Raw genomic sequence first — 26336 nt, forward strand, 5'->3', positions numbered from 1 at the left:
TACATGGTGCTTTAGGGAGACAGCAGACTTCTGTGCCGAGACTATCCCTCCTCTTGTAAGAAATAAGCTAGTGCTTTAATACAAGGCTGAGAGCCACATAGCAAATACTATAAAACAAAACTATGAAAGCCTGTCACTACTGCAAAGGTAACCAATCCGCTCACTTAAAAAAAAGTAGTTTGAAAAAGAGCATGTGACTTAGTTAAAACTACATTAAATTAGTTCATGACAAGTTGACTTTGCTCTTTCATCCCAGCGCTTATTGGGACCTGTTAAGTAGAAGTAGCAGGCTTGTACTCCCTTCCTTCTGAATGTCATATTCATGTAGCCTGCAGCAGCAGGAGGGCCTTGGGGTCTAGGCACTGGCCTGACATTTCTGTCTCAGTGGTCTACCAGTAAAATGAAGAAGTACTTCCCCTCTCATGCAGTTGGTTGGTTTAAAAAAAAAAAAAATTTAAATTTTTTTGAGCTGCTAGATGCAACACAGGAGTGGGTGTGTAAGTACCTTAGGGAGACTTGCGTGGAGTTGGAGTCGAGATGCAATAGGATACTGCTGCTATACTTAACGTTTTTGCAGTGAAAGTCAGTGAAGGATCTAGAGTACACCTCTACCTCAATATAATGCTGTCTTCGGGAGCCAAAAAAATCTTATTGCATTATAGGTGAAACCGCGTTATATTGAACTTGCTTTGGAGTGCACAGCCCTCCCCCTACCTCCCCGAAGCACTGCTTTACTGTGTTATATCAGAATTCATGTTATGTCGGGTCACGTTATATCGAGGTAGAGATGTATCTTTCTTTACAAGCTAATGGAAACTTCACCAGCTAGCAGGCTTATGTTACTACTCTTTAGAATATCAGGAGCAGAGGCGAAACAGGCATCTTCTCCCAGGTGGCTTTGGAGAATGGCCAGGTGGGAGTCATTACCACTCACTCTGAATGGCTATTTGATGCTGAAGATCTAGCCATAACATTCCAATTACCTGTCTTTATTTAAGGGAAACTGGAGCAGAGCTGAAATGAATGTGAGCATGACTTGAAATCACTTGTTAGTTGTACAGGTACAGTGCTTTGAGCTAATCAATAAAAGCGAAGTAGTTTAGCATGGATATGTGTATGTTTGGCTAATACCTTATTGCACGGGAGAGTTTAAACAAGCAGACCAGATGTAGATAAATGTTCGTTAGCTGATTCTGTCTTTAGGGTACAGGAAAATCAAATGGAAGAAGTGAGTACATGGGAATTCTTGAAGTCCTTATTCCAGATTAATTCCTGCTGTAATGTAAGTAGCTGTATAGGTGAGGAATTTAGCTTGCTTTTTAGAACTGAACCAAACTTACACAATTTAGCTGAAGAGACTGGTTTTCCTTACCACATTTAGCTGGGATCCAGAAGAGCCAAGAATGGAAGTGGGTAAGCTTCAGGAATTTAACTTCACCCTGCAGCAGTTGGTTAAATCTTAGCACCAATAACTCTCCCATCTGCTACTCTCATTGATGATCAGGTCAGTTACTGTTCTAGGTTCCTGTGTGTCTGAAATAACACTGCTCAGGGAGTAAGTCTCTTCCTAGCTTAACTACAGAGAATTTAGACAGGTCTGAAATATTTCATGAACTAAAATATTCAAATGCAAAGTCAAACGCTTTCAGCACTTTAAAAACTCTATTTGGTATGTGCCAAGTCACTGCTGGCATAGTAAGCAGAGATATATAAAAAGATTTCATAGACATTTAAATATATTTCTATATGAATGTCTCACAGAACAAAAAAATAAAGTCTTTCCATCACAAATACTGCAGCATTAAAATAAACACTTACCAAAATAAACAGTGAGTGATATACATATATATTTTGGGTGTATTTTTTTTTATATAATGAATATTGTTGCTTTAAGTCACAAAGCACAATATAAATATGGAATTTCATGTGAACTCATTTTCCCTGTCGTAATAAAAATACATTCTTTACAATTAAAGTAAAACTAGTGCAAGTCCATTGCTGCCACGCTTCAGGCCTCCAGCCCCAGTCACTTGCGTGGCACTTCATACTTAAAGATGACACTGAAGATTTTCCCACCCAGACGATCAGCCAACCAAGAGTTTTTGATGACTGCAAGTTTGAGGCTCTCACACTGCAGAGCTGCATAGTAATTTGTATGGATAGCGCGGCCCATCCCTTCAATTATAACCAAGTCAGTCTTCCGCTCCCTGACCAGCAGGGCCAGGCCTTTGTCCAGTCGGCTGTAATGAGATGCAGACAGAAAATGTAATTGGCCAGTTACGTAAGTAATGTAGTAAGGTCTGATTACATCTAAAGTGTAGATTGACCTAATGATGTTACTCAGAGCTGTGAACAATCTGTCACCCTGTGTGACATAGTAAAGTAGACATAACCCCCACTGACAATGCAGCTAGGTCAACTGAGGAATTTTTCCACTTACCAGCTAGAGGTGGATTACCTCCGTCGATAGAAAAACCCCTTCCATGGGTGCATGAAGTATCTACGCTACACCAGCACAGCTGCTATGCCGGTGTAGTATAGATGCACCAAAAGATTACTTGATAGTCCACGGCTCTAAAGTCCATCTGGCTTGCAGGGAACACCTTCAGGGGCTCCAGAGACTTTCTCCTGCAGGCAGGTGGATTTAATGTCTACATTGCAATCACAGCTGTAGTTGCAGCTTGTGTTAGACATCCTAGCTAACAGTGTACTGATGTCAGCCTCCCCAGACCCTCAGGTAGCTAGCCCATGCTATCATGGCTTTACTGCTCCAGTGCCTGAGCTAGCGCCATTGAAGCTAGCTCAGGTATGGCTACACAAGCTGCACTCACTCCATGATTTCAATGGAAATATACACTTAGCCAGACCAGCTAGGTGGTAGTTTGCTCCTTCCATCAGGGAAGGTTAGAAATGGTTGATTATTCTTTCAAGAGGGCTATCTTGCTTTCCCCTTGCATTGTTTCCTCTTTTAAAGCCATTAGTCCTACAGCTAGGGAAAGAGAAGGGAGCAGGAGCATCATTGTGGCTCTTTGTAATCCATTTGGCACTGCCAATTGAGAGAAACCAAGTTACGCAGAGCAGGGCTTGTGAGATGTCCTCAAGCTCCCATCTCCCCTTGCAATTTTCTCAAGTCAGGCTTACAGTGCTCTGCTTGCATTCTACCTGTCTTTTGAGACAGCAGCTCGAATGCAAGCAAAGGACTCCAGTTAACTACTTTAGAGAGACTGAAGGGTGCCCAGGCAACACCACGAGGGCTAGGAAATAAAGCATTACATCGAGCTCTGCAAGTGACAAAGCTGTAAGATGTTTGATTGTGCCAAGTACAGATGGGATCAGGATGTTAGAAAGAAACCAAGCACTAGTGGCATTCAGTTTCTCAGTGGGCTGCTGAAAAGGATCGCTTTCTTTCTGCATCAAGTTAAAGATCTTACTGCAGCTTTGTTTTAAGCACTAGATAATAGGAATCTGCAAAGAGACTGAATCTTGGGGTTAAGTCCCCTTTTCTCTGTGCTGGGGCAAGGACTCAAGTTAACCTCATGTATGGCAGAGAGCAGATTGTGCTTGCTACCACATCCTGTACATAAAGGCACTTGTGACTGAGAAAACAACTACTTTAAGACAAAAAGCTGATCCAGGCAGAACTGCCTACAATGACTGCAGGATTAGGCCTATTATCCTTAAGAACCATTTTTTCATTTCCTGCAATAACTACCTGATGTAGTTACTTAAAAATGCAGAGTAGCTGAATATTCTGAGCCAAAGCTTTTAATGTTTAATCCACTTGTGAAGGTGAAAGTAGATGTGTTTGCTGCAGCAGGAGAGAATTAAGATCTCAGACAGGCAGCACAGACTGATCATCATCATCATACATGCATGTTTGCAGGTTTCAGCAAGTATAGTGGATTTTATAGAAATGCTTTCTCTTGAAAGAAAGAGGTTAGGTGGTTACTGTACTAAAGTGCAGAATCTACCTCCACTGCATGGCAGAGGCAGAGCATTTACAATACACATTTCATCCACTGGTAAACATACCTCAGATCTAAACATGGGGAACTGGAACCTGTTTGTACCAACAGCAGCCTCTCTTCCATCAGCGCAGATCTTTGGGGGGGGGGAGGGGGGAAATAAAATAAAATAAAATCAAACAAACCACATGATTTCTTACACTGCCCTCTAAACAAGGAAGTCCTGAAGGCAAGACGACCCTAGTGAAAGCCAGGCCCATAATGCAGCCAGGCTGGCATTAGTCGGAAACAATCCAAGGCTTAACTCCCCCCTGCAAACCAGAGCCAAGCTCTAGCTTACTCCATGGAGACAGATGGAGCAACCTAGACACTAAGGCTGAACTGTGAGTATCCAGACACATGGCTGCAGGCTGCAGCATACCCTACCACCAAGATGCTCAGTGCCTGTTGCTGATGATTAAGAAACAATCTTATGTACCTAGAAAGGGGGGCAACTCAGTCAGCCTTTTCCAGAATTTCACTCTAAACCTGTTAAAAGGTTATGAAGCAGTTGCTTGGACAGTGGGGATGTATTTCACTCATGCAGCCCTAGAAGAGATGCTCTGTAACCACATTAATGTACATTTCTCTCGTTTCATAATGCAAAAACGTTAATGTCTGTAAGGATTTGAGTGGCATCATGGAAGGGATCCCCAAGAACAGGTAAAATATTTCTTTGGCGTTTTATCGTCTTGTATCATGAAAGCTGAAAGTGTTTGAATTCTAGCTTATTGTTGCAGAATAGGCAGTTTTGAATTTCCGCTCCGTTTTCAACTTCTGCTCAGTTTTCATTAAGTCTCACTTTAGTGAGTCTCCATTTATTTCAGGTTCTGGTTCTCATGCGTTAGCCAAATGGGGCTGAGTATGAGCTACAATCATTACAGGGGGGTTCTCTTTTCACTGACATTTAAGATGTAGTGGATCTTGTGTAGATCCCATATTCTACACCTTCAGCACAGACAGTATTTCCTTTTAAGGGCAGGTCAAAGTGCAGGCTCTAGTGTAAGTATTTATACATGCGGTCAGGTGGCCTTTTTTCTTCGTACAATTCAAAAAAGGGATCAGAGAGACTTACTGGATAATGGGATCCATTGCTGCTATCCGCTCAGTGACAATCAAGGATTCACTGTAGGTAACATCATTTAGTGCAGGGCCAGAGTTACAAGCCAATATAACCTGCAGCGAAGAGACCAGAAGATTTCCCTGCTTATCTAAGATACTCACACATTCATCAAAACAGATGGAGGTGGAAGAATGTCTAGCTGAAATCTCAATTTCAAAAGATGATCAAGGTTGTTTCACGCTCTATGGCTATCCTCAAATTGCTCCTGCCAAACTGTGGCTTTACAATGACATTTTTCTATTTTTTGTTTTCCCTCCCCGATTACCGCATGGAAACTCAACACAACCAGCATCAGCTGCACCCATGCATGTATTCTCCCTTCTAAGTTTAGAAATTAAATATTTTCCACAAACAGATAGAAGCATGATTTTTAGTTGGCTAAAGCCAGTGGTTGTATCAGACTAAAAAGAATACACAAAGTTTATTCCACTACTGTCTCCTAATACATCATCATTTTGGATTGGAGTTGCCAATTTCACAGAGTTATTACTTTTACCAAGACTTCCTAAACTTTTTCTCAGATACCCTAGCTTTACTTAAAAGAATTGAGGGCCTCAAACCTAACAGCCATTTATTACTAAAATTTACCTATCACCATTTAAGGTCCCTGTCACCATACTCACAACTCCCTTATCAGTAGTCAATGACCCAACACTGTCAGATTTACTGCCATTTAGTAACTCCTTAAACTGTTCTAGCACATTTCAACTAAAGAGATCATAGCACTTTTAATTTACACCTCCCTCAAAAAATTCCTCAGTTTCTCCTGCAGTAGGTTATTATTAGACCCATTTTACAGCTCAGGAGCTAGAGGTTCTGATTTTCTTAAGTCGGAGCAGAGATGGAGCTAGAAGCCAGAAGTCCTGACTCCTAAATTCCCTTGCACATATCACTTGGCCACATTCCTCAATTATAAAGACCATGAAGCATCCATAATCCAGAGTGCTCAAACTCACCTCTGTACCTCTAGAGAGTAGCTCTCTGACAAAGGGGAAGACTCCTAAAATGATGTCTATTCCACTGTTATCTGCGAAAATTAAGGCACATTTATGAGGGGGACCTTCCTGAAAGAGAAAACCAGTGCATTCAGGGTTGAGTTGCCAGTTCTCATAAGTTCAATAACTAATTTGTGTTAATTATTTACAAAGATTCAGATCAAACCCCCAGACTCTAAATATCCAGAAATTAATGACCTCATTGGCAAATGTCTGCATGGGTCACCATTACTTGGAAGCAGCTCAGCTCCCCTGCTGCTGAAGAGGGCTACGCTGACAGCCCTGGAAACAGTACAAATAGAGCAAGATTTCCACAACACAGTCCTGCCAACGAGGCTTAAAGCAGCCTTGAACTACCCTATTCCCTTAGGGGTAGCATCTTCAGACTCTGATCAATTAGTCGTAGGCCTGCCAACTAAAGTGAAATGGGGCAGTTTGTCACATCAATACCAACTGAGGCTACAGAACAGCCAAAGATGTGACTACTCCATTGCCACCACTGATCTGGGCTGGCTTAGTGCTAGGCAACTAAAATTACAAGCTTAGGGCCTAGTCCCACTCCCCTTCGATTTATTCCAATTCTGATGCTGTGAAACTTTAAAACCAGTCTTATGGCACTGCAATTCATGCTGCTTAAAGTATTTTCGTTAAACATTGACTGAGGTTTTGATGAGGAGTTACAAACCTTCTTTGCTTCGGGGTTTTTAAGTTGTACAAGGCAAGTAATATGTCTTCCACTTTAATAACCTCGATCACAAAATGCAAATTTGATCAGTAATTACAGAGCTTGACGTTTTTTTTTTTTTTTTAAGGTGGAAATTTATGCCGGAGACATTGGTTGCATTAGGCAACTCAAAAGGTGATCAGAGTAATTTTTATAACTATTGCATAAATCTAAGTAAATCTCTCATAGTTAAAGTCACAATGGCCCAAGCCTACCTTTAGTCGTTGTATCCACTCACTGTAGGAATCTTCTAGCCATGGGCGCTCTGTAGAGTTGACAAAATCAGCAGGTTAGCATTTTTCTCACAGCAATCTTTGCAAGCATTGTTAGAAAAGGCAGGTCAGGTTTATACACATTTCTATCTACTTTAACATTAAAACATTTGAGCACTGGATGATGCTGTAATATTAAATTTGTATGTTCAAAGAACTCTTGGGCTCATAACTGTGAAAGCAGATCAGTTAGCACTTTATAAAGAATACGAGACAAGTCATAAGAGATTAGAGTCAGTGTCCCCAGTGGCACACTATTACCCCTTGTAGGACAACCATGATGACCACTTTCTATTTGGTGTTGCTAAGCAGGAAGTATATTTAGAATAGCAAGCAGGCAAAGACGGTTGACATTCAGGGGAAGTGTTTATTGGAGCCTTCTTGCTCACTGGAAAAAAAAAAATCTTATGTGCTCTGGACTAAGAGGAAATGGGGCCCTGACACCTTTGGAATTCAGATAGCAGCAATTCAGTGAAGTACTGTAGCATAGTCATCTGGAATAAAAACTAGACACCACGGATTTCATGTGACCTTCCTTGGTAGCAGAACTCTCTCCCACTAGACACTTTTTTGCCTACCTCCATTCTTATTCTTGTGTCAACACACAAAGGCAAGATGCCACAGAATGATTCTCTATACCTTGCAATTTTTCCTTGGCTTCTTCAAATCCAAATTGTGGTTCAGATTCCAGAACTCTGCATCAGAAGACAGACAAATAGGACAGCATTAAACAAGTTTATCCCACATAGGTGCCCTGTCCAAACAGCTCTGCACTGAACAAACAAGTATCAGATGGGGATTTTATAGCATCAGTTTTAGTGGGGGTGTGCAGAGACCCACTGGCTGAACAATAGGTGCTTTATATTATTTTTAAAAACAAAAGATTCAGATTTATTCTCAAATAATAAGAGCTCTTATGCTCAAAGGAAAAAGCTGCCAGCACCTTATGAAAACATGCAGTCATTAACAATATATTCTGAGGAAAGCATCAAATGGTATCACCTACATTCTCATGTAAACATTATTTATGATTTATATGTAATCATGACAAACTGCAAGACAAACTTCGGAGATCTTTGTACAGTAAGCGGTAATTTGCCATGTTTAGTTTGAAGGTAGCAGTAGAACTGGTATTGAGCATTCTGTCACTCTTTTAAACAAAGCCATTTTAAAGTTAGACAACTGGTTGACAATATATTACAGACTTCCCCATCAGCTAGACATTTTAAGCAAAAAGCCCAACCACAGTTAAATGGTGGGGTGGATGATGCGATGGCGATTCAGGAATATGTGGTGGCCTGGTTTAATTTCAAGTGATCAGCAGTGAAATGTTTCAGGGCTCTGCTGGGTTTCTCCACATCCTTGACCCTTTCTCGAGCCAGTTGTGAATGACATTAACTTGTAAAAAGCGACAAAGAGTCCTGTGGCACCTTATAAACTTATAGACTAACAGATGTATTGGAGCATACTGGAGCATAAGCTTTCGTGGGTGAATACCCACATCGTCAGACGCATGTGGTGGAAATTTCCAGAGGCAGGTATAAATATGCAGGCAAGAATCACTGATCACAATATTTCAGTCTGTAAGGTGCCACAGGACTCTGTCACTTTTTACAGATCCAGACTAACATGGTTACCCCTCTGATACTTGACATTAACTTGGACATCTTCCCTTAATCCTCTCCTCTGAGGGAAGAGGACATGCACTGATGAATAGGTGGGTATTCAGATCTATATTAGTAACTACAGTTGGTCATTTTAGAAACTGAAATTCTGTGAAATACTAGGCTAAATCGGATTGGCCATGGAAGCATTCACAGAATACAAGTCTGTTTAAAGTACTTCCCAAAGAGTGTTTTCTGGAAGGGGTCTATCCCAACATATCAAGCTTATACAGAAATCCAAAGAGCCAAATCATCCTGGCAGATGCCCAAGGTTACCTCCTGTTGGTTTTAAAAGGGAGTTTCGTATACGCATCTCCCATAAGTCAGACTTCCTGAGTTTAAGGCAGCCAACCGTGAGATACCTAAATACCCGCATTCTCACAGTATCTAGGGCTGACAGGAATGAGGAATTTATGTGGAAGAGTTTAATAAAAGTTTTCCAGATAAAGGTTTAGTCTGAGCAAAGTATAGGTTGATTCCCATTCCATCCAAACCCATTCAGCCATCCCTAATTACAAACCACTAGGTGAACATGTGATATAAGCTACTAGGCCAGCACAGAATAGCCGTGGGAAGTACACATTTATCTTCCAGGAACGTAATGCTGAGCTAAGTGGAACACATACCCAAAGCAGTGCTAAAGATGTCCACTACAAGCAAAGTGGGCAGACTTTCAAATGTGAACTTCTGTATTATTATTACTGCATTCAAACATTCATAGTGACACATCTGCCCATTTTAAGGGGTGATGGTGAATTTCCTGCACCACCACAAGTCTTGCAAATAAACAATCAGCATATGAAGGTGAAATACAAGTTATTCCATTAAAATTGGATTGGTGCACTTGAATTTGTTAAAAGAAAGATGGGATACTTAGTGTCTTAAAAATGGTGTTTTTAAAATATTTAGCACCTACTCTGAGACTGCTTTTGCTCCCCAGTCAAAGACATTCCCCGCAAGAAGTCCTTTCACCAGAGCAAACTGCCTCTCCTCCCAGCCTAATGAATCCAAAGATTCGATTACGCTTGGAAAACATTTTAACGCTATGCCATTTTCTTTCTGCTTTACCTGTAAGAAAGATATGAGACATTGGATTTATAGATGAAAAATTCTTACCCATCATTGGTTGCCTCAGTGCCAAGACCACCTCCAAGCATTCTCCTCTAGGTTCATGGCCTCTAATGGACCAACAAGTTACTGTTATCAGCATGCTTAGTATGAACAAGTAAAAATAAAATATCTCCTCGGCTGCTAATAACGGTATTAATGCTAAAAAACGAGCAGAAATTGCTATTGTTTCTTTTCAAGACAGTGACAGGACAATGGATCTTGGCCAGCAGGAAGAGGTAGTGTCAAGTGAGCCATCAACAAACAAACAAACAAAAACAAGCCTAAGCAAAGGCATCCCCATGATAATCAGCCTTGCAGAATGCATGCATTCTCCTTATATTTACTATAAATGTAACAGTGAAAAACCCCAATGATAATGATTAGCCGATATAATGTGTGTGTTTTGAGGTTAACAGAATATCTGACTTAAAAGGGTAAAGGTGTGCTGGGAATAGGGGAACAAGACGTTTCTTTGATTTAGATTGTAACAAAAATATTCAATGCCTTGCAATCACCCTGATTGCCTTTCATGACCCCCGGGGGATAGTGACCCACCAGCTGAGAATTCTGCTTTAAGCTATCCAGTCCCCTACTCCTCACCATGAGCAACTACCCACCTACATCAGGTTTGAGAGGATGCAAAAATTTCTTGAACTTACATTTTTGTCCACCCTGTAAAGCAAGAAGGACTTACCTTTGAATAGGGGTCTGGAAAGTTGAATTCATTTAGACAATGCTCCCTCGTATCCAACAAACTTCTCACTGTTAAGGTGCCATAGGCACTGAAAGAAAGAATGAGAAAGGAGGATCAGCTGCTTCAGAGAGTGGAGGAAGAATTGTTTCTCTCCCCATGCCCACCATCTTCATCTGGCCATTAAACACTGTAATGACTACTTCTAGGATAGTTGCAATGTCTAGACCATCACGTTTTACTGTGCTATAAATATTAAATATCTTTGTTAAGTTCATGTAACTGTGGTCAAATCAATATGGTTAACTAGGAGCACAGGCGCCTCTGATACTAGGAAGGCACTACAGTATAAAAGGCTACCATATAGAAGATTGTCCATTGTGGTTTGTGCACCCACAATTAGCTAGAACGAGACGCAGTACTGATTAACTGGACATCTGACTCTAGAGAGGTCCTTACCCTTATTTTTCATACATTACCTCTTGAAATATCAGTCCACAGTCTACTCTTAATATGGGCCAAGATTATCAATAATGGAGGCCTGCAGCGAGCTTTACTTATGGCCATACCATGGAATGTTGATTCCTACCCTAGGAGACAGTTGTCATTTGGATTTCTTGGAATGTACAAATATTTTGTTTCCTACTAATGAGTCTGAGCACCCTATATAAAAAAAACCAATTTCTTCCCATATGCATCTGTAACAGGTGGCCTGCCCCTTTAAGGGTAAGGAACCCCTGGGCTAGCCAATCTGTTCAGATAGCCTCGCCTCACCACACCTGTGCAGGATGTAGGATTTAAAAAGGGAGGAAGCCCAGCATCAGGGGGTGGCAGCTGGACTGCAGCTGTAGAGGTGACTCCTATGGTGGGTGACTGGAAAAAGGGGCCAAGCTCCAGGGAGGTAATCCGTGGGCTCCGGAGGAACCTGAGAGGGTCAAGCCTGGAGAAGGGTTAAAGATGCTTAATTTAGCTTTGTTTGTTGTTTTGAGTTCTATTGAGGGGTCCCCAGAGATTGACAGAAGAGTGTCAATCTGTTCAATTCTGTTTGAGTTGGAAGGACTTTGCTGCTGGCTCCGGGAGGTGCTAGGTGAAGGGATGCTGAAGAAGCCAAATAAGGGCCTGACTAGTTACAGCTGGAATTGGATTCCCCGGAAAGGGACTGAACTCTTAAGTGTGAGCTGGCTGGAGGGCCGAGTCACTCGGCCAGATCAACAGAGGGTCTAAACAGCCATCAGGAGGAGGCAACCAAGCAGAAGGCCCAGGAATGCTGCACCCAACCTGGAGAGGGCACCAGCTGGTGAGTCACCTCTATATGCATGGGGCTTACTGTGGGGTAGGAACCTATAAAATCAGTAGTTTTAACTTTATTTCTTATCCACATGACATAAATGTAACATGCAGGGAACAAAGAATTACAAAACAGTGAGCTACTTGCTAACACATGCATATTAAACATTTACTAAATCACATCTAAGTTAACTGTACTCACTGGAAAAAGCCCACACTTACAAAGGCTGCTGTCTGAGTGTCTGGAGCTTATTCCAATACTTCTGTCGGAACTTTTCTGCTCGCTCAGCTGCATCAGTAGAGTCTGGCTGACTGGCCATAGCACGTTTCACTACCTGACAGAGGAACAGGGAGGCTGGATTAGAGATGCCAAATGCGTTACCCATCACATGAGGGTAGAAGGCAACAGTCTCAATGGCTGAAGTTCAGGCTTGGAAATATTTGTTCGGCCTTCTGTACTGGTCAGTGCCCCCACGCCACCCCCAAAGAAGTTTAGACTTGAGGTTTTTCCCCCAGATTCAAGTCGTAGAGTGAAGGATATGCATTCAGAGGAAACAATCATCTAAAAATAAGTGCCTACTATTGTTTGACTAATATAGGTAGAGGGGGGGCATTCCAGATAATCCCAAAAGCTAGAAACATCTGATACAACATTCTACCAGTCTGCTACAATAAATTCAGATCATCTGCTCTTTAGTTAACATGCAGTTTAGGTAACTCTTTTTATATCTAATACATTCTTTGGATGGGTTTGCATACTATGGCTACAGGAATTCAGGAGTGATTTATAAACACAGAATCAGTTAAGAGTATGACAGTCATGTGAATCATTTAAGTTAGGCCAAACCATATTCATCTGACTCACACCAGTAGTTCCACTGCAGTCAGTGGGACTGCTTAAAAGAATAAGGACAGCAGGATTTGGCCCTTTAGGCATTACCATCTTTGCCCCCTCGTGTGTGTGTGTTTTTAAACCAGGAGCATACAGTGGAATTTAAATAAAATGCTTTGAAAACTGTTCAAAAAAGGTCACAAGGAAAAAAAAGTAATTCCAACTGTGCTGAGGTAAATGTGTCCAGAGGACTTCCACTGATGCATCTATAGGATTTGCAAGAGGAGAAGGCTCCATTCATCCATAAGTGTAACTGTGTGCTCAAGTTAGCAGTCTGAGCTCATCCATGTCAGCCCACAGAAAAATCTATTTGCCAAATCATGAAAATGTTTAGATACACTATTGCATTGTGATCCGTACCCCATCCAAAGCCTCCTCAAAGCAAGTGAGCCAATATTTCCTGGCCATGGCATCATCAGTGAGGTCAACAGTGTCAGGGATGTACGTGGATGGATCCTTTAGCAAGGGCAGGTTAACAAGCGGTCGCTCCAACCGATCCATTTCGAACATGTCAAACTGGGAAGTGATGGGAAAAATAAAGGTTAATTAAACTAACTCAAACAGGCTGGTCCAGTAAGATTGATTTGTAATGAGACTAGCCAACAGTAGTTACAGCTTAGTGGACGGCTGCATTAGAGTGTGCATAGAGTATAGTAAAGAATGTTTCCACAATTGACAAAGCTTTGCCTTGACATCTTAGGAGTTTTTCATTTAAAAAAAGCTTCTAGTAATCCCCTGATTTCTTTCCCCTTCCCACAAGCTTCCTGGTAAAACGAGAGGTGGGATCATTCTGAAAGATTCGAGCACACATTTTCCCCTCCATTTCAGTTAACACATTCCTGTTTGCTGCCCTTACCCCAGAGCCCTTAAAACCACCTTTAGGGTCAAATGTTTCCTGTAAGTTTAAGAACAGGCAACACACACACACACAATTCTACCTGTACAAATATTCTGCTACATATTTTAAAAAACCTAGTAAAGTGCATAGATTTATTTTTGCAAATGAAACTGCATATTTTGCACACAGTTACCTGTTCTCACGTATGTATGTGTGCAACTTAGACACCCACTTTACATTTTTGACCAGTCAGATAAGAGCTAGAAAGGTTAGAAACTGAGCACTTAAGTATTTCAGTGGTTTTACATACAGCCTCTGAACACTATTCCTAGTGTATATGCTACTCCTTATCTAGGCACAGCAATAATCAACAAGAAGTTGACATTGATGGACCTTGGATAGCATCTCAATGTCTCACAAACATCTTGTGTGTGAGAATTCCCAATTTTTTTGTATTTAAATATTCTCCTAAAACGTTATCCAAGATTGAGTGTAAATCATACAAGTAAAAAGTGTTTTTTACTGCAAAATTAACATTGACTGCGGCTTCTTTACTAAAGAATCCTATCACCATTCCCTGGAGTGACAGGAAGAGTACACCACACACAGACAGGTTTTCCACCTGTTGAGACTCAAGATCAAGCATATGGATCATATTAAAGACATTACCTGCGTCTGAAATAGTTCAGTGTACTCCTTTATACTGCTTTAGGCATTAGCTGTGGCAATGGCTATAGAAGAAACACCAACACTGTTTTTTGAATGTCAACTTGAGGATCTGATTTTCACTTAGCTGGTTTTAAAAAGCTGACTTGCAAATGTTGGGCTCAGTTTTCAAGATACATTTTACCAACTGCACATGCAACACTCTACGCACAACTGTTGGACTAATTTGCAACTCAAACCACTCTGGGTCTAAGTGGCCATCTATGTACACAACTGATTTGCATGTGCAGTCTCATTAACTGTGATGACAAGATTGACAGCCATTCAACTGGGTGTCAAACTTTCTGGGGGGAGGAAATCAGACTGCAAATTAGTTACTTGAGATCTTGAACTATTATTTAAGATGGGGCAGTGTGTGTGTGCAGGGAAGGTAGTTAGGAGTTTGATAGTTTTATTACAGTCCTGAAGTCTCATGAGGGTTCTCATGTCTCTCAGGGAAGACAGCTTCTGGTCCTAGAAAGACAGTAACTTACCGTGCCACTCCTTGCACGTTGCATGGGGCAGAGATCGGGTGAAGTGCTCATAAGGCCCGAACTCCCAGCATAATTCTCTCCCCAACTGTACTCGTTGGGATCTGGAGGAACACAGATGGAGGCCATAAGCTGAAAGTAAGACTGTCTATACCACGAGTGATTTTAATGTCTAGATGCCTTTGTGTAGGTTTTTAAATAAAGACAAATGCAAGGAAAAAGAGCCATGGAAATAATGTTTTTAAAAGTCCAGAGTTACTCAATCATCCAGTTAATTAGTAATTTGGGGCTTCTTATTTACTGAATTTGGGAAGGGGCAGAAACCCTAAGTTTCAGAAATGATCACTATATCTCTTTTTATATAGTAAACCTTTAAAAAGAGAGGGGTTGAGGGGTGGGGAGAAGATACTGTCAATTCCAGGAAGAAAAAAAACAAACATTTTCTCTTATCTCCAAGCCCCTATTTTTGTTTCCAAACCTAGTACATCTTCATCTTTAAAAATATTTAATTCTCTTATTAAGAATGCATTGCAACCAATTAGTTTAATAAACTCTTTAAAGTTATTTCTAGGAAGAATTTGTTCTTTTAATAAATAGAAAAAAATGCACTAGTCAGAGTGTGGGATATACAGCTAGAGAAAAAGCATGCCTTGTGTAGCAGGGGATTCCTAGTTACTCTTCCCAGATCCACAGAACCTCTACCAATTTGCATAGCTTCTTAGTACCTTAGTTTTCCCTCTCTGTAAAATGGGTATGAAAATGTCCTGCTTTTCAGGAGTATTTGAGGCTTAATAATCTTTGCAAATGCAGAGATCGCTGGATAAGTAACAAAATTTTATTAGCCTCAATCTGTCTGGTTCTGTTCCCACCCTAACACACAAACTGAGTGGCTTGTCAATACAGCAACCACAAAGAGTGGTAACTAATCAGAGAGTGCAGCACCAGAGCTCTATACTCAGCAAAAGCAACCTGTAACAGAAGAATGCTAGGAGCAGACATGTGCTCTTCAACTATTGATGCGTTTTTATGGGCAAAAGAATGCAATTTCATAATTCCATTATTTCTACACTAGCACACTGGCCATATTCAGAAAATGTCCTCCCTGGAGAGGAGATAAATCAGAAGCCTGGATTTCACTCTGCCTTGAGAGAGGAGGTTGCTCGTGGCACAGTCACCGTGGGGAGGGGAGAGAGAATAAGCAAATCCTTCAGGCCCCTCAAAGTGGAGCAAGGAAATGGAGTAAACAGTGATCTCCCTGCCAGAAGAAAATAAGTGTTTACAAAATAAATCTGTGCTGTTAATGGCAAATGTATTTGATTAACCAATGATTTACATGCAGCCTCTTGAAAGAAGCTTGGACTGACACTGACATTTTAGAACACTGCATATACAGAACATAGTGATGCTGTACTTACTGTCTTGTTCAGCTCCTTTTAAAAATGCCCCAATGGCTCCCAGGTAGCCTTCATGTCTCAGGAACAATGCCTGAACCTCTCCCTGCCACAATATGAAACATTGCATTTGGATGGCCCCTGATTGCTAACATGCACTTTGTCACTAATTTACACTTAAGTATAACACAGATAAAGCAGCTAGAATATTTTATTGTATCCATGCTACATTCCAGCACACTTCAATAATGTCAATGGTGCTGCAGGAGGCATATTTGAAACATCTCTTTTCAGCATGTGCTACTTACACCTACCAGCCCAGGATTATGAGGCAGACAGGGAAGATGCAAGGAGGAATATCCAGTTTGTTCTAAGACTGAATAATCATGGAATTGTAATTGGCCAGTGCTTCAGTACAGAAAGCTACTGCAACTTCCCAAGGAAAAGTGCTGTTAATGTCAGGGCATTTGGCACATTCATTCATGTTTGGCAGTGCATCTCTCAGAACCATGACACTCAGTTCCTTCCTCTACTTCACTCCCTCTCGCATCACACTGGCTCAAGACCCAAGAACACACTGGAATGTCCATGCAAATGGAGAGAGCCAATACACCTGCACGCACACACTCTTTGTTAAACCAGTCAAGGAGATATTCATTGTCAACACCAGAAAGCAAGACCATCCTCAATACAATGCAGGAATCTTAGAGTGCAAATGAGGTGTACCCGTTATCCACCAAATCCCCTCACCTTCCTAGGCAATGAGAAATGTGGAAACGGGGAGGGAGAGAGGGGACAAAATCAGCTCCCCCCCAGAGGAGCTCACAAAAGAACATTAACATTTGCTTGGGGTACAGCAAAAGACCAGCACTGACTTCACAACTCACTTACACTAGTAATTAAGGAGGAAACTATCAGTTTCCTAAAGCTTGCAGCTAGTCTATAAAAAGGCATTGTAGGGGTATGACAGAGGGAGATCAGAGAGAAATTGAAAAAAGATCCAGAGACCCAACCCTGGAGAGTTGAGAGTGAAAAATCTAAGCATCGATGCTTAGGGGGTCCAAATACCATTAAGTTTATAAAGCTGCCACACATATATAGACTAGTCCCCATTCTGGCAAACCAACAGATCTAAAACTAGCTCTTGGCTCTGGATTTCACCCACACTCTCAGGTCACAAAACTTTGGAACTAGGGAAAGCCTCTGTAAAGGGGAAAATTACACTTTGAAATGATTTCAGATAGCTATTTTAAAAGGAATGGCAGTGATATTTTTTAAAGCGGATATCAGTTGCAGGTTTTATCATAGAAGAACAATCCCACACTGAATTTGACAAGAGAATTTGAAATTTACAAGAAGAATTGAATAATCATGGTAGCATGTGAGGAAGATGGAAAGGATCAATGCTGAGCAGCTACAGGACAACTGAGACTGTTAGAAAACCCACAGACAAGTACTTTGCATAACTGTTTGCAACTGATCTTTATAGCTGTACTTGACCTTTAGTAAAGAATGGCCCCAGTCAGTGGCCATTCATTATTAAATACCATATGTTACAGATTCACTGCATTACTTTGATCATGCTGCCAGCTTGGTACATTTGAAAACAACTATGTTAAGGTCTTGCAGCAAATTGGGAAAGATATCCAAGACTTGTTCTTGTGTTCCTGAGAGCTTAGTTTTTATTACCTTGGAGAAGAAGTTAATACTGTAGGTGATTGTGCGCATAGTGACTGGGTGACCCCGAATAAAGAATCCTCCAAAGTAAATTTTGTGTAGGTTATGGAGTTTAGCATAGAGGCAGGCAAGCTGTCCAATGTCATTACTGATCATGTGCAGTAAACTCTTTGCCATATCATCTTTAGAAAATTCTAAAGGAAAGAAATAATAAAACACATTAAAAAATGGTTGAATCATGCCCAAGTGGACATTTTTAGGCAGACTATGAGCAAAGTTCATCCCCAGGGTAGCTCCACTGGCTTCTTTAGACTAGAATAGGGATGAATTTGGCTTCAAGGAAGGAAGTTCAGCCCTATCACACTGCTCATTTCCTGCTTCCATGGGGATTAACATGGCTAGTGGAGTTGGTCAGGAATTCTTCAGCAAAACATTTTTTCATTAGAAAATACTGACTAGCTGAAATAAACTGTGGGAAAGGGTCAGTTTCAATGAATTTTTTGACTAAAAAAAAATTGACAAACTTTGAAACTGTCAGTTTCTTTAGAAGTTTTCTAAATGAAAAGTTCTGTTTTTCTGGTTCAAAAGGACTTTCAAAATTGAAGCTAGTTATAGTATACTTTTAAAGTATTTCAAAATAGAAACATTTCATTAATCCAAATCAACTTTTTTAGGTTTGTGACAATTTCTTTTTTTCCTGATTTCAAAATCTGATTTTCACAGGATGGGGAAAAACAGTTTTCTGCCCAGCTCTAATAGCTGGTTTTATGGGATTAGAACACTTTTTTTTTTTGTTTGAAAAATTATTGGAAATCTCCAGGATAGAATGCTAAATTGATAGCCAATAACTTTACTTTTGTATAGCAATTTTTCTTTCTACATACATACAAAGGATCATACATGTATGATGAGAGGAAATCTGTTAAGAAGGACAGTGTGGCTACTACCAGTTAAGTAGAGTGCTCTGGGATCTTTAACATCCCTGCAGGGAAACAGCATCACCTAAAAGACTCATATACAATAAATTGCATGTACTCAGTTTATCTACTTTAAAAGTAATGAGTGCCAAGCTAACCCTTCTGAGACTTCTAGATGTCATGTCTCAAACCAGATAAGACCACAAAGTCATATGTGCAGCAAATCCTAAAACAGTTTAATATTTGGGACCTTCCCCCCTATAGCTCCAGTCATACGACTCTTGTGACAGTATAATGCACTGTATGAACACACTAGGTCCATTTGAGACTGGACTCAACTGATCTGCTAGTTCCCCAGTGCTGAAGAGGACAGATGTAAAACCAACTGTTTACCATCAGTTGTGCAATTAAAGCACAAGGGACAGATTTTATAGGCATTTAAAGCAGAACAGGAAAGGAGGATCTTAAGCTAGCCTACTCCTTTGGAGACAGATACCAACCTAGTCTTCAGAGGGCCAGAAAGGACATGGTTGCATCCATTCCTCTCCACTAGCTAGAAAGAAGAACTCTGAAGAATCAGGCCAATACAGACATTGGTCCTTGTGAGGTTGTGGGGACTTCATAAAAATCCCATGACACAGGGAAATGAGTACTAGAGAAGCTGGTAACTACATCCTCATCCTTTCAGTATTTGAAAGTGTCTCAAATATTCACACAATCAGCATATTAAAGTAAAATGGGCAACAGGCAAAATATAGTATGATCTATACAGCAAATCTTGAGTAGACTCATCCCCCCCTGCCCTGTGTTGGTACCTTTATCTGCTGTGGCAGATTTCCCAAAGCTGCTAGCTATTAGATTTCCACTTAGCCCCAGTGTCTGGTAGGCCCCACCATACACATCTTTCACCAGCATGTCAACATTTGTATGCTGTCCCTTTGAAGCAAGCTGCAGCAATTCATCAAATTTCTGTGGAAGAAAAGCAAAGTGTTACTCCAGGTTTTCTGGACTGCCAGATAATCTTGTCTGAATCTCAAACTTCTGCAGAACTCTTAGTAAGAGTAGTCATTCAAAAAACCCCAACCCCCACCAAAGAAACAGGCATTCCCTGTATTTAAGATCTCCGGGACGGACTCCCCAGCCTAATCTTAGAGCAGAGCTTCACAATCTCATATTGTAACCACTTCTCTTCGAATCAGGCCTCAGATGACCTTATGCAAGTAACTGGTTGAAAGATGTCTCCCCCGCACCCTGCCCCGAAGACTGGAAATGAGGAATGTGTGAGTGTCCTCCAAGTTTGTTGCTTACAACCCTTTAGAGTATTGCTGCTCTCTGGCAGAGAACTCTGTCCTAGACTAGCATGGTGCAAAACAAGACATAAGCCACCTTTCATCCAAACAACTCCCATTAATGGCTCAGAATACAAATAGGGTTGCACAGGCATCTATAAATAGAATGTGTCCCAGTAGCCCTAGATACTTGGGATTCTATAATGTTTCAAGAAGCAGATTAGCAAAAAGCCGTAGCTCAGTATCCTGGTTACAGGGATAACATGTTCCTAAGTAAATTGCAGTGAAGCTCATAGGAGCTACTCTGGATCAACTTCTTAATACTCAGCCATCTTTTCCATTCCTTCCCTTGTTACTAGGACTGCTGGTGTAGCCTAGCAACCTTTCAGGTATCAGCATGAATAGAATTCCAGCCAGAGCCCGACACACAGGCTGCACACCTATCCCTTAGTCCAGGGGTGGGGTGGCAGAAGAAGAGGCTGAGTGGGCTTAGTTATATGATGAAGTGGGATTATGTCTCGGGTATTTTAGTTCCAAAAGTAAAGCTAAAAGAGAGGCCGTGTGTCCAGCTAGAGAGTTATTAAAAGGAAGCACCAAAATAAAATAAACCTAGCAGCAGACTAGTCCTGCCTGTTTTGGCTCCCCCACTGCTTACAGTTCAGAAATAAACCGTTAGAAGCCTAGACATGTTGCTCCTCCAAGTCCAGTAAAGGAGGACTTGTTGAAAAGTCTCCGACTAATTAATGTATCCAAAAAAACACTGCAAATATGAACTCTTCTCTTTGACATTCCCCTGACAAGTTCTTGATATGTAACTCTCTCCTGTGTAACTAGCATTTACAGTCACATGAATCTTGGAACACGGAAAAACCACCTGGTTTAAACGGTGTTGAGTTAAACACAGCAGCACCAGACTAGGCTGTGGATTGGCAATTGGCCTTCAGTTCTCTGAACGTACAAATCCCCTGAAATGCAACAGGAACTGAGCTACCCCTCTTGCCTCAGATATACTGCAATACTCAGGCGCTCTCGACTTTACTGCTCTTCAGGACTTTAGACTGAAACTGAACCTGGAGATCAGATCTCAAGGTCTGAGCAGCTCATTCATGTTGAAACACGGGGCATAGAAAATCAACAGGTAACATGGAGCAGACTGTACTCAAACTGTACACACTGAGGGAAAAGACTATTAAAGAATAAAAGGGAATTATACCACACCCACACCCCGCACAATCCTAGAAACTGGAAAAAAAAATACTCTATCCCAGGCAGTGACAGCCTTTTGCACACTTGACAGGTATTTCTTTATTGCTTTGTCCTCTGTGTTTCTAATGGGGCTCTTTTGGTGTATTGCCTGGATTTATGCACCAGTATCACAGAGGATGTTATCACAGCTCAGGGGCCCAGGTTGGTTGTTTAATAGCAGCAGCAGACACAAAGAACAAAAGAGTATTTAATAGAGAATATAAAGATAAACTGCACAGTGCATTAATGGCAATTAAAAAAAATTCTGTGGCGGAATAGTGGTTCTTAATGTGCAAGGTTAGAAATCATCATTCTCCACCAGATTGGTTTTTCCTCTTTTCTAAAGAGGATCAACACAACTGAAGGCCTCTTAGTAGCACCCCTGTGTTTCCCCATTCTACTTAAAGTGCAACTGTCAAATACCTTTGTTTTTGTGAGTAAAGCTCCAAGACCCCAGAATGTTCCCCCTCCGATTGAACTCCCTCCAATCCATTCAAATTTGTCCCCTGTTTCCACCTATGAGTCAAACACAAGTTTATCAAACATGGATATAAGTATGTATTAATACACAACACACCTATAAACAGATTAACATATGGACTCCAGGCAATGGAACGGATGCACGCAGTGTGAATAAATGCTGTCAACAGGGCAGCTTAATGATCTAAATACCAGGTGTGAAACATATGGACACCATGGAACTACACGATCCAATCTCAGTAGGATCCATTTAGCCCTTTATCTTTAGATACAGACTTGCTAAATGAAATTCAGTTTATGGTCTTCAGGATGACTCCTTAGAAGTCAGAAGTCCTTTCTTCTCTATGGACAAACCAACATCTCACAGTATCTGACCTAAGAGTAGGGGTTTGCTTACGAGCCCTGGCCAAAATTCCCTCCCTTTTTTTCTCCCCACATGTTCAGTGTGCCAGCTGTCCACTTGGCTGCCACACTCCAACAGAGGGGCAGCATTTCAATGGCAAAATTATCTTATGTAAAGAATTTGTAGCATCTTTGTCTTTAGATTGTAAGAACTGGGTACGTCTGCGCTGCAATACAGTACCTGCAGCTGGCCCAAGTCAGCTGACTCAGGCTCATGGGACTCGGGTAAGGGGCTACAGAATTGCAGTGTAGCTCTTTGGGCTCCAGCCCGATGACATGGGCCAGCCACTAGTATTGTATTGCAGTGCAGACCTACCCACTGTGTCTAACATGTTCGTACAGGTCACAGCACAATCTTAATTGAGGCCTTTGGGTACTTCTACCACAATAGTTACAAAAATATAAGATGTTATCTGTGGGCAGAGATTCCTTGTCTTTGTTACATATCCAAGTTAGACTCTGAAATCCTACATTGCTCCTATAATCTCTCACTCTGTATCTGGCCCACTGGTTACCATATAGCTTTTTATTTAACCCAGGGCGCTTAGAGATTCACTCTACAGAACTACAGATGTGCTTTTATAGAAAGAGTTGCTTTAATGGATTGACCGTGATTTTAACCGCTACAGATGTGCATGGGATGATTACTAGATTTAATTTAGAGGATATTAACTATGACAACACAACCCTTGTCATATGCTGAGAGTTGGAAACGGTTAGTCACTAACACAATGTACAGTGCTTTTGATCATAACCAATCCTCTAAAATTTCGGAAGCAGGCAAGCATTGCCACCCCGCATACCCACTTTCCATACTGAGAAGTTCAGGCAAAGAAATTAGAAGCAGGTATTCTTATTCTGCTCAGAGCATCCATCTCAAGGCTGAAGGCTTGTCTACACTAGAAATGCTACAGCGGTGCAACTACGCTGCTGCAGGGCTTCAGTCTAAACACTACCTACGCTGACAGGAGGGGGTACTCTCATCAGTAAAGGTAATCCACCTCATCCCAGAGACGTAACAATGGAGATGTGATTTCCCAGCATGGGCCAGCCCTAAGCTTTTATTCACAAGTGGCTGCCAAAAGTGTTGTATGATTTTTTTTGGGCGTGGGGGGTATTATGTATGTCATTTGCAGCTATTACACCAGCCTCTTTAACCACAGCCTTATCCAATTAAAAGGGGACAGATGGTAGTCCAGGGGAAAAGCAGGTAAAGATTATATTAAGAAATGGAAGTCAACATGTGCAGTTTTGGTTTTTTGTTTAAAATTTGGTATCAACCCAGAAAGGAAACAAATGTCAATCTGACAGCCTTCCATGTAGATCTCTCTCTCTCACACACACACACACACACACACACACACACACACACACACACACTGGAATAGTCTAATGGCTTACTCACCTTCACTATCGAAACCCCAGAGCCAATATTGACTAGCAAATAAGGGAAAATATTTGGATGATTTGTCTGAAATCGGAATTCAGTATCTGAATCTTTCTGGTATGCAAACACCTCATGGGGTATATTTTTTAACACAAAGTTACACCCTTTAATTAGGCAAGTCATTACATCTTCTTTATCCACCCTGAAGAGAAAACACACACACTTATAAACAGAATAATCCTAAAGACAATATGTCCTTTAAAAATTACCTTTTTTCACACAAATCCAACAACAAGTAAAAAGCAACACTTGGCAGGAAAACAAAACAATCCCTTTTAATGGCTTTTGATTTTGGACACAGACTAAATAGATTTGTTATGTACAGAAAAATATTGACATGAGAAAATACAATAGTTACAGGCTAAAGATTCCAGAGCTTTGCAATTCCTGTTATTAAGGAACTGATAGCATTTATATAGAGCTTCAAATGTTTATTCCACTGTGATAAGTATTCCAGAGATAGGAATGATAGCTTTGATAGGAACTATCCTCAAAATGAATCCAAAGCACTTTAGAAACTGATAGAGAATCACTTGCCCACCACTGAAATGCAGCCATTTCTGAGACAGTCGAACTGTCTAACATCAGAGTTGTGCTACCCAGTGTAAGACACAAAGGTATGATTACCATGTGCAGCTGAAACTGCAGGGAGAGTTTTAGGGAAGCAGAATATACTAACTATGCTGGAGTTTAGCCAGGACCCTGAGATTAAGACCCCTATTGTGTCAAACTGTTAGATCTTTAGTGACCTTAGTTACTTGTCAACTGAAAAATGGCACGTATGGGAGCAGAGCACACCCTACCAACATGCTGGGGAAATTCAGTACCAATACAGAGGGAGAAGTATCTCCTACTGAATTACAATCACATCATCTAGAACTTACTTGTTCCTTGATCAGAGGGGTAGCCATGTTAGTCTGGATCTGTAAAAGCAGCAAAGAGTCCTGTGGCACCTTATAGACTAACAGACGTATTGGAGCATGAGCTTTTGTGGGTGAATACATTCGACGAAGTGGGTATTCACCCACGAAAGCTCATGCTCCAATACGTCTGTTAGTCTATAAGGTGCCACAGGACTCTGCTGCTTGTTCCTTGATGTCACCCGTTCAAGCCCAGCCTTGCTAAGCTTATAAGGTCCTAAACGATTACAGTACAACCACATAAGGCTGCAGTCTAACATTTTCTAGTGACAGTATTTTATCTTTCAAAAAGAGGAGTTATCCCCTAATGAGTGTCAACCAGTTTCCACTTACTTCAGTCCAAGCTTCTTCTCAATAAGGTCTTTGAATTTGTAGGCACCACCCCCTGTGGCTTTCAGCACTTTAGTTTCTGTGTTGACAAGATGGTCTTTAATGAAATCTAAGCAGGTTTCAATGTAAGTGTTCTCAAATTTAATGAAGTGCAGTCGAGCTGTGATCTCCTCTTGAACTGTGATTTCATATGGGGATTCATGTTCTATGTCCTAAAAAATTCAGAGTTTAAGTATTTCTTTTTTTTTCCCTTTTAAACATTGTTATAGTCCCAGCCTTCACAACCTCCTCAGGTAAGGAGTTCCACAAGTTGTCTGTGTGAAGAACTTCCTTTTATTTGTTTTAAACCTGCTGCCTATTAATTTCATTTGGTGACCCCTAGTTCTTGTATTATGGGAATAAGTAAATAACTTTTCCTTATCCACTTTCTTAACATCACTCATGATTTTATATACCTCTATCATATCCCCCCTTAGACTCCTCTTTTCCAAGCTGAAGAGGCCTAGCCTCTTTAATCTTTCCTCGTATGGGACCCTCTCCAAACCCCTAATCATTTTAGTTGCCCTTTTCTGAACCTTTTCTAGTGCTAGAATATCTTTTTTGAGGTGAGGAGACCACATCTGTACACAGTATTCGAGATGTGGGCGTACCATGGATTTATATAAGGGCAATAATATATTCTCAGTCCTATTCTCTATCCTCTTTTTAATGATGCTTAACATCCTGTTTGCTTTTTTGACCGTCTCTACGCACTGCGTGGACATCTTCAGAGAACTATCTACCATGACGCCAAGATCTTTTTCCTGGCTTGTTGCAGCTAAATGAGCCCCCATCATATTGTATGTATAGTTGGGGTTATTTTTTCCAGTGTGCATTACTTTACATTTATCCACATTAAATTTCATTTGCCATTTTGTTGCCCAATCACTTAGTTTTGTGAGATCTTTCTGAAGTTCTTCACAATCTGCTTTGGTCTTAACTATCTTGAGCAGTTTAGTATCATCTGCAAACTTGGCCACCTCACTGTTTACCCCTTTCTCCAGATCATTTATGAATAAATTGAAATGGACTTTTCCAAGGACTGACCCTTGGGGAACACCACTAGTTACCCCTCTCCATTCTGAGAATTTACCATAATTCCTACCCTTTGTTCGCTGTCTTTTAACCAGTTCTCAGTCCATGAAAGGATCTTCCCTAGAACTTGTGTTTAGGACTGACTCCCTTCCCACACTTCAGCAGTCTTACATTTTGTATGTAAGATGGTGACCTTGATGTTGCATACATCAGCTGCATAAAGTCAAGCATTCCTTAATACCCAAGCCCATGAAGAGTACAGTATGTATGAACATTGGCTCAATACATGAGAGCCAACACCAGGGACTTGAAATTTGTGTCAGGAATGTGTCTTTTGTCATCCTTGTGAAAATATGTCCAAATTATCA

The 26336-nt window shown here is 41.0% G+C and overlaps 1 protein-coding gene across 3 annotated transcripts in view; it reads right to left on the reverse strand.

Moving 5' to 3' along the window:
* Window positions 1-1013: 1013 nt before the first annotated feature.
* PANK4 (pantothenate kinase 4) overlaps window positions 1014-26336 on the reverse strand; it is a 32827-nt gene continuing 7504 nt past the window's right edge. Inside the window, exons 3-19 of one of the 3 annotated variants that reach the window (XM_030537449.1) lie at window positions 24898-25106; window positions 23603-23786; window positions 21739-21831; window positions 19597-19750; window positions 17877-18058; window positions 16212-16293; window positions 14800-14900; window positions 13123-13278; window positions 12093-12205; window positions 10587-10674; window positions 9699-9850; window positions 7758-7813; window positions 7062-7111; window positions 6084-6191; window positions 5080-5180; window positions 4033-4101; window positions 1014-2240 (exon numbers count right to left, since the gene is read on the reverse strand). In XM_030537449.1, coding sequence (XP_030393309.1) covers window positions 2027-2240; window positions 4033-4101; window positions 5080-5180; window positions 6084-6191; window positions 7062-7111; window positions 7758-7813; window positions 9699-9850; window positions 10587-10674; window positions 12093-12205; window positions 13123-13278; window positions 14800-14900; window positions 16212-16293; window positions 17877-18058; window positions 19597-19750; window positions 21739-21831; window positions 23603-23786; window positions 24898-25106 — 2112 coding nt within the window. In that variant the 3' untranslated portion in view covers window positions 1014-2026. Of the gene's footprint in view, window positions 2241-4032; window positions 4102-5079; window positions 5181-6083; window positions 6192-7061; window positions 7112-7757; window positions 7814-9698; window positions 9851-10586; window positions 10675-12092; window positions 12206-13122; window positions 13279-14799; window positions 14901-16211; window positions 16294-17876; window positions 18059-19596; window positions 19751-21738; window positions 21832-23602; window positions 23787-24897; window positions 25107-26336 lie in introns of those variants that run through there. The other 2 variants (XM_030537450.1, XR_003997086.1) reach the window with 2 other exon arrangements.

Source organism: Gopherus evgoodei, chromosome 18, assembly GCF_007399415.2.
Source record: "Gopherus evgoodei ecotype Sinaloan lineage chromosome 18, rGopEvg1_v1.p, whole genome shotgun sequence".
NCBI lineage: Eukaryota > Metazoa > Chordata > Testudines > Testudinidae > Gopherus > Gopherus evgoodei.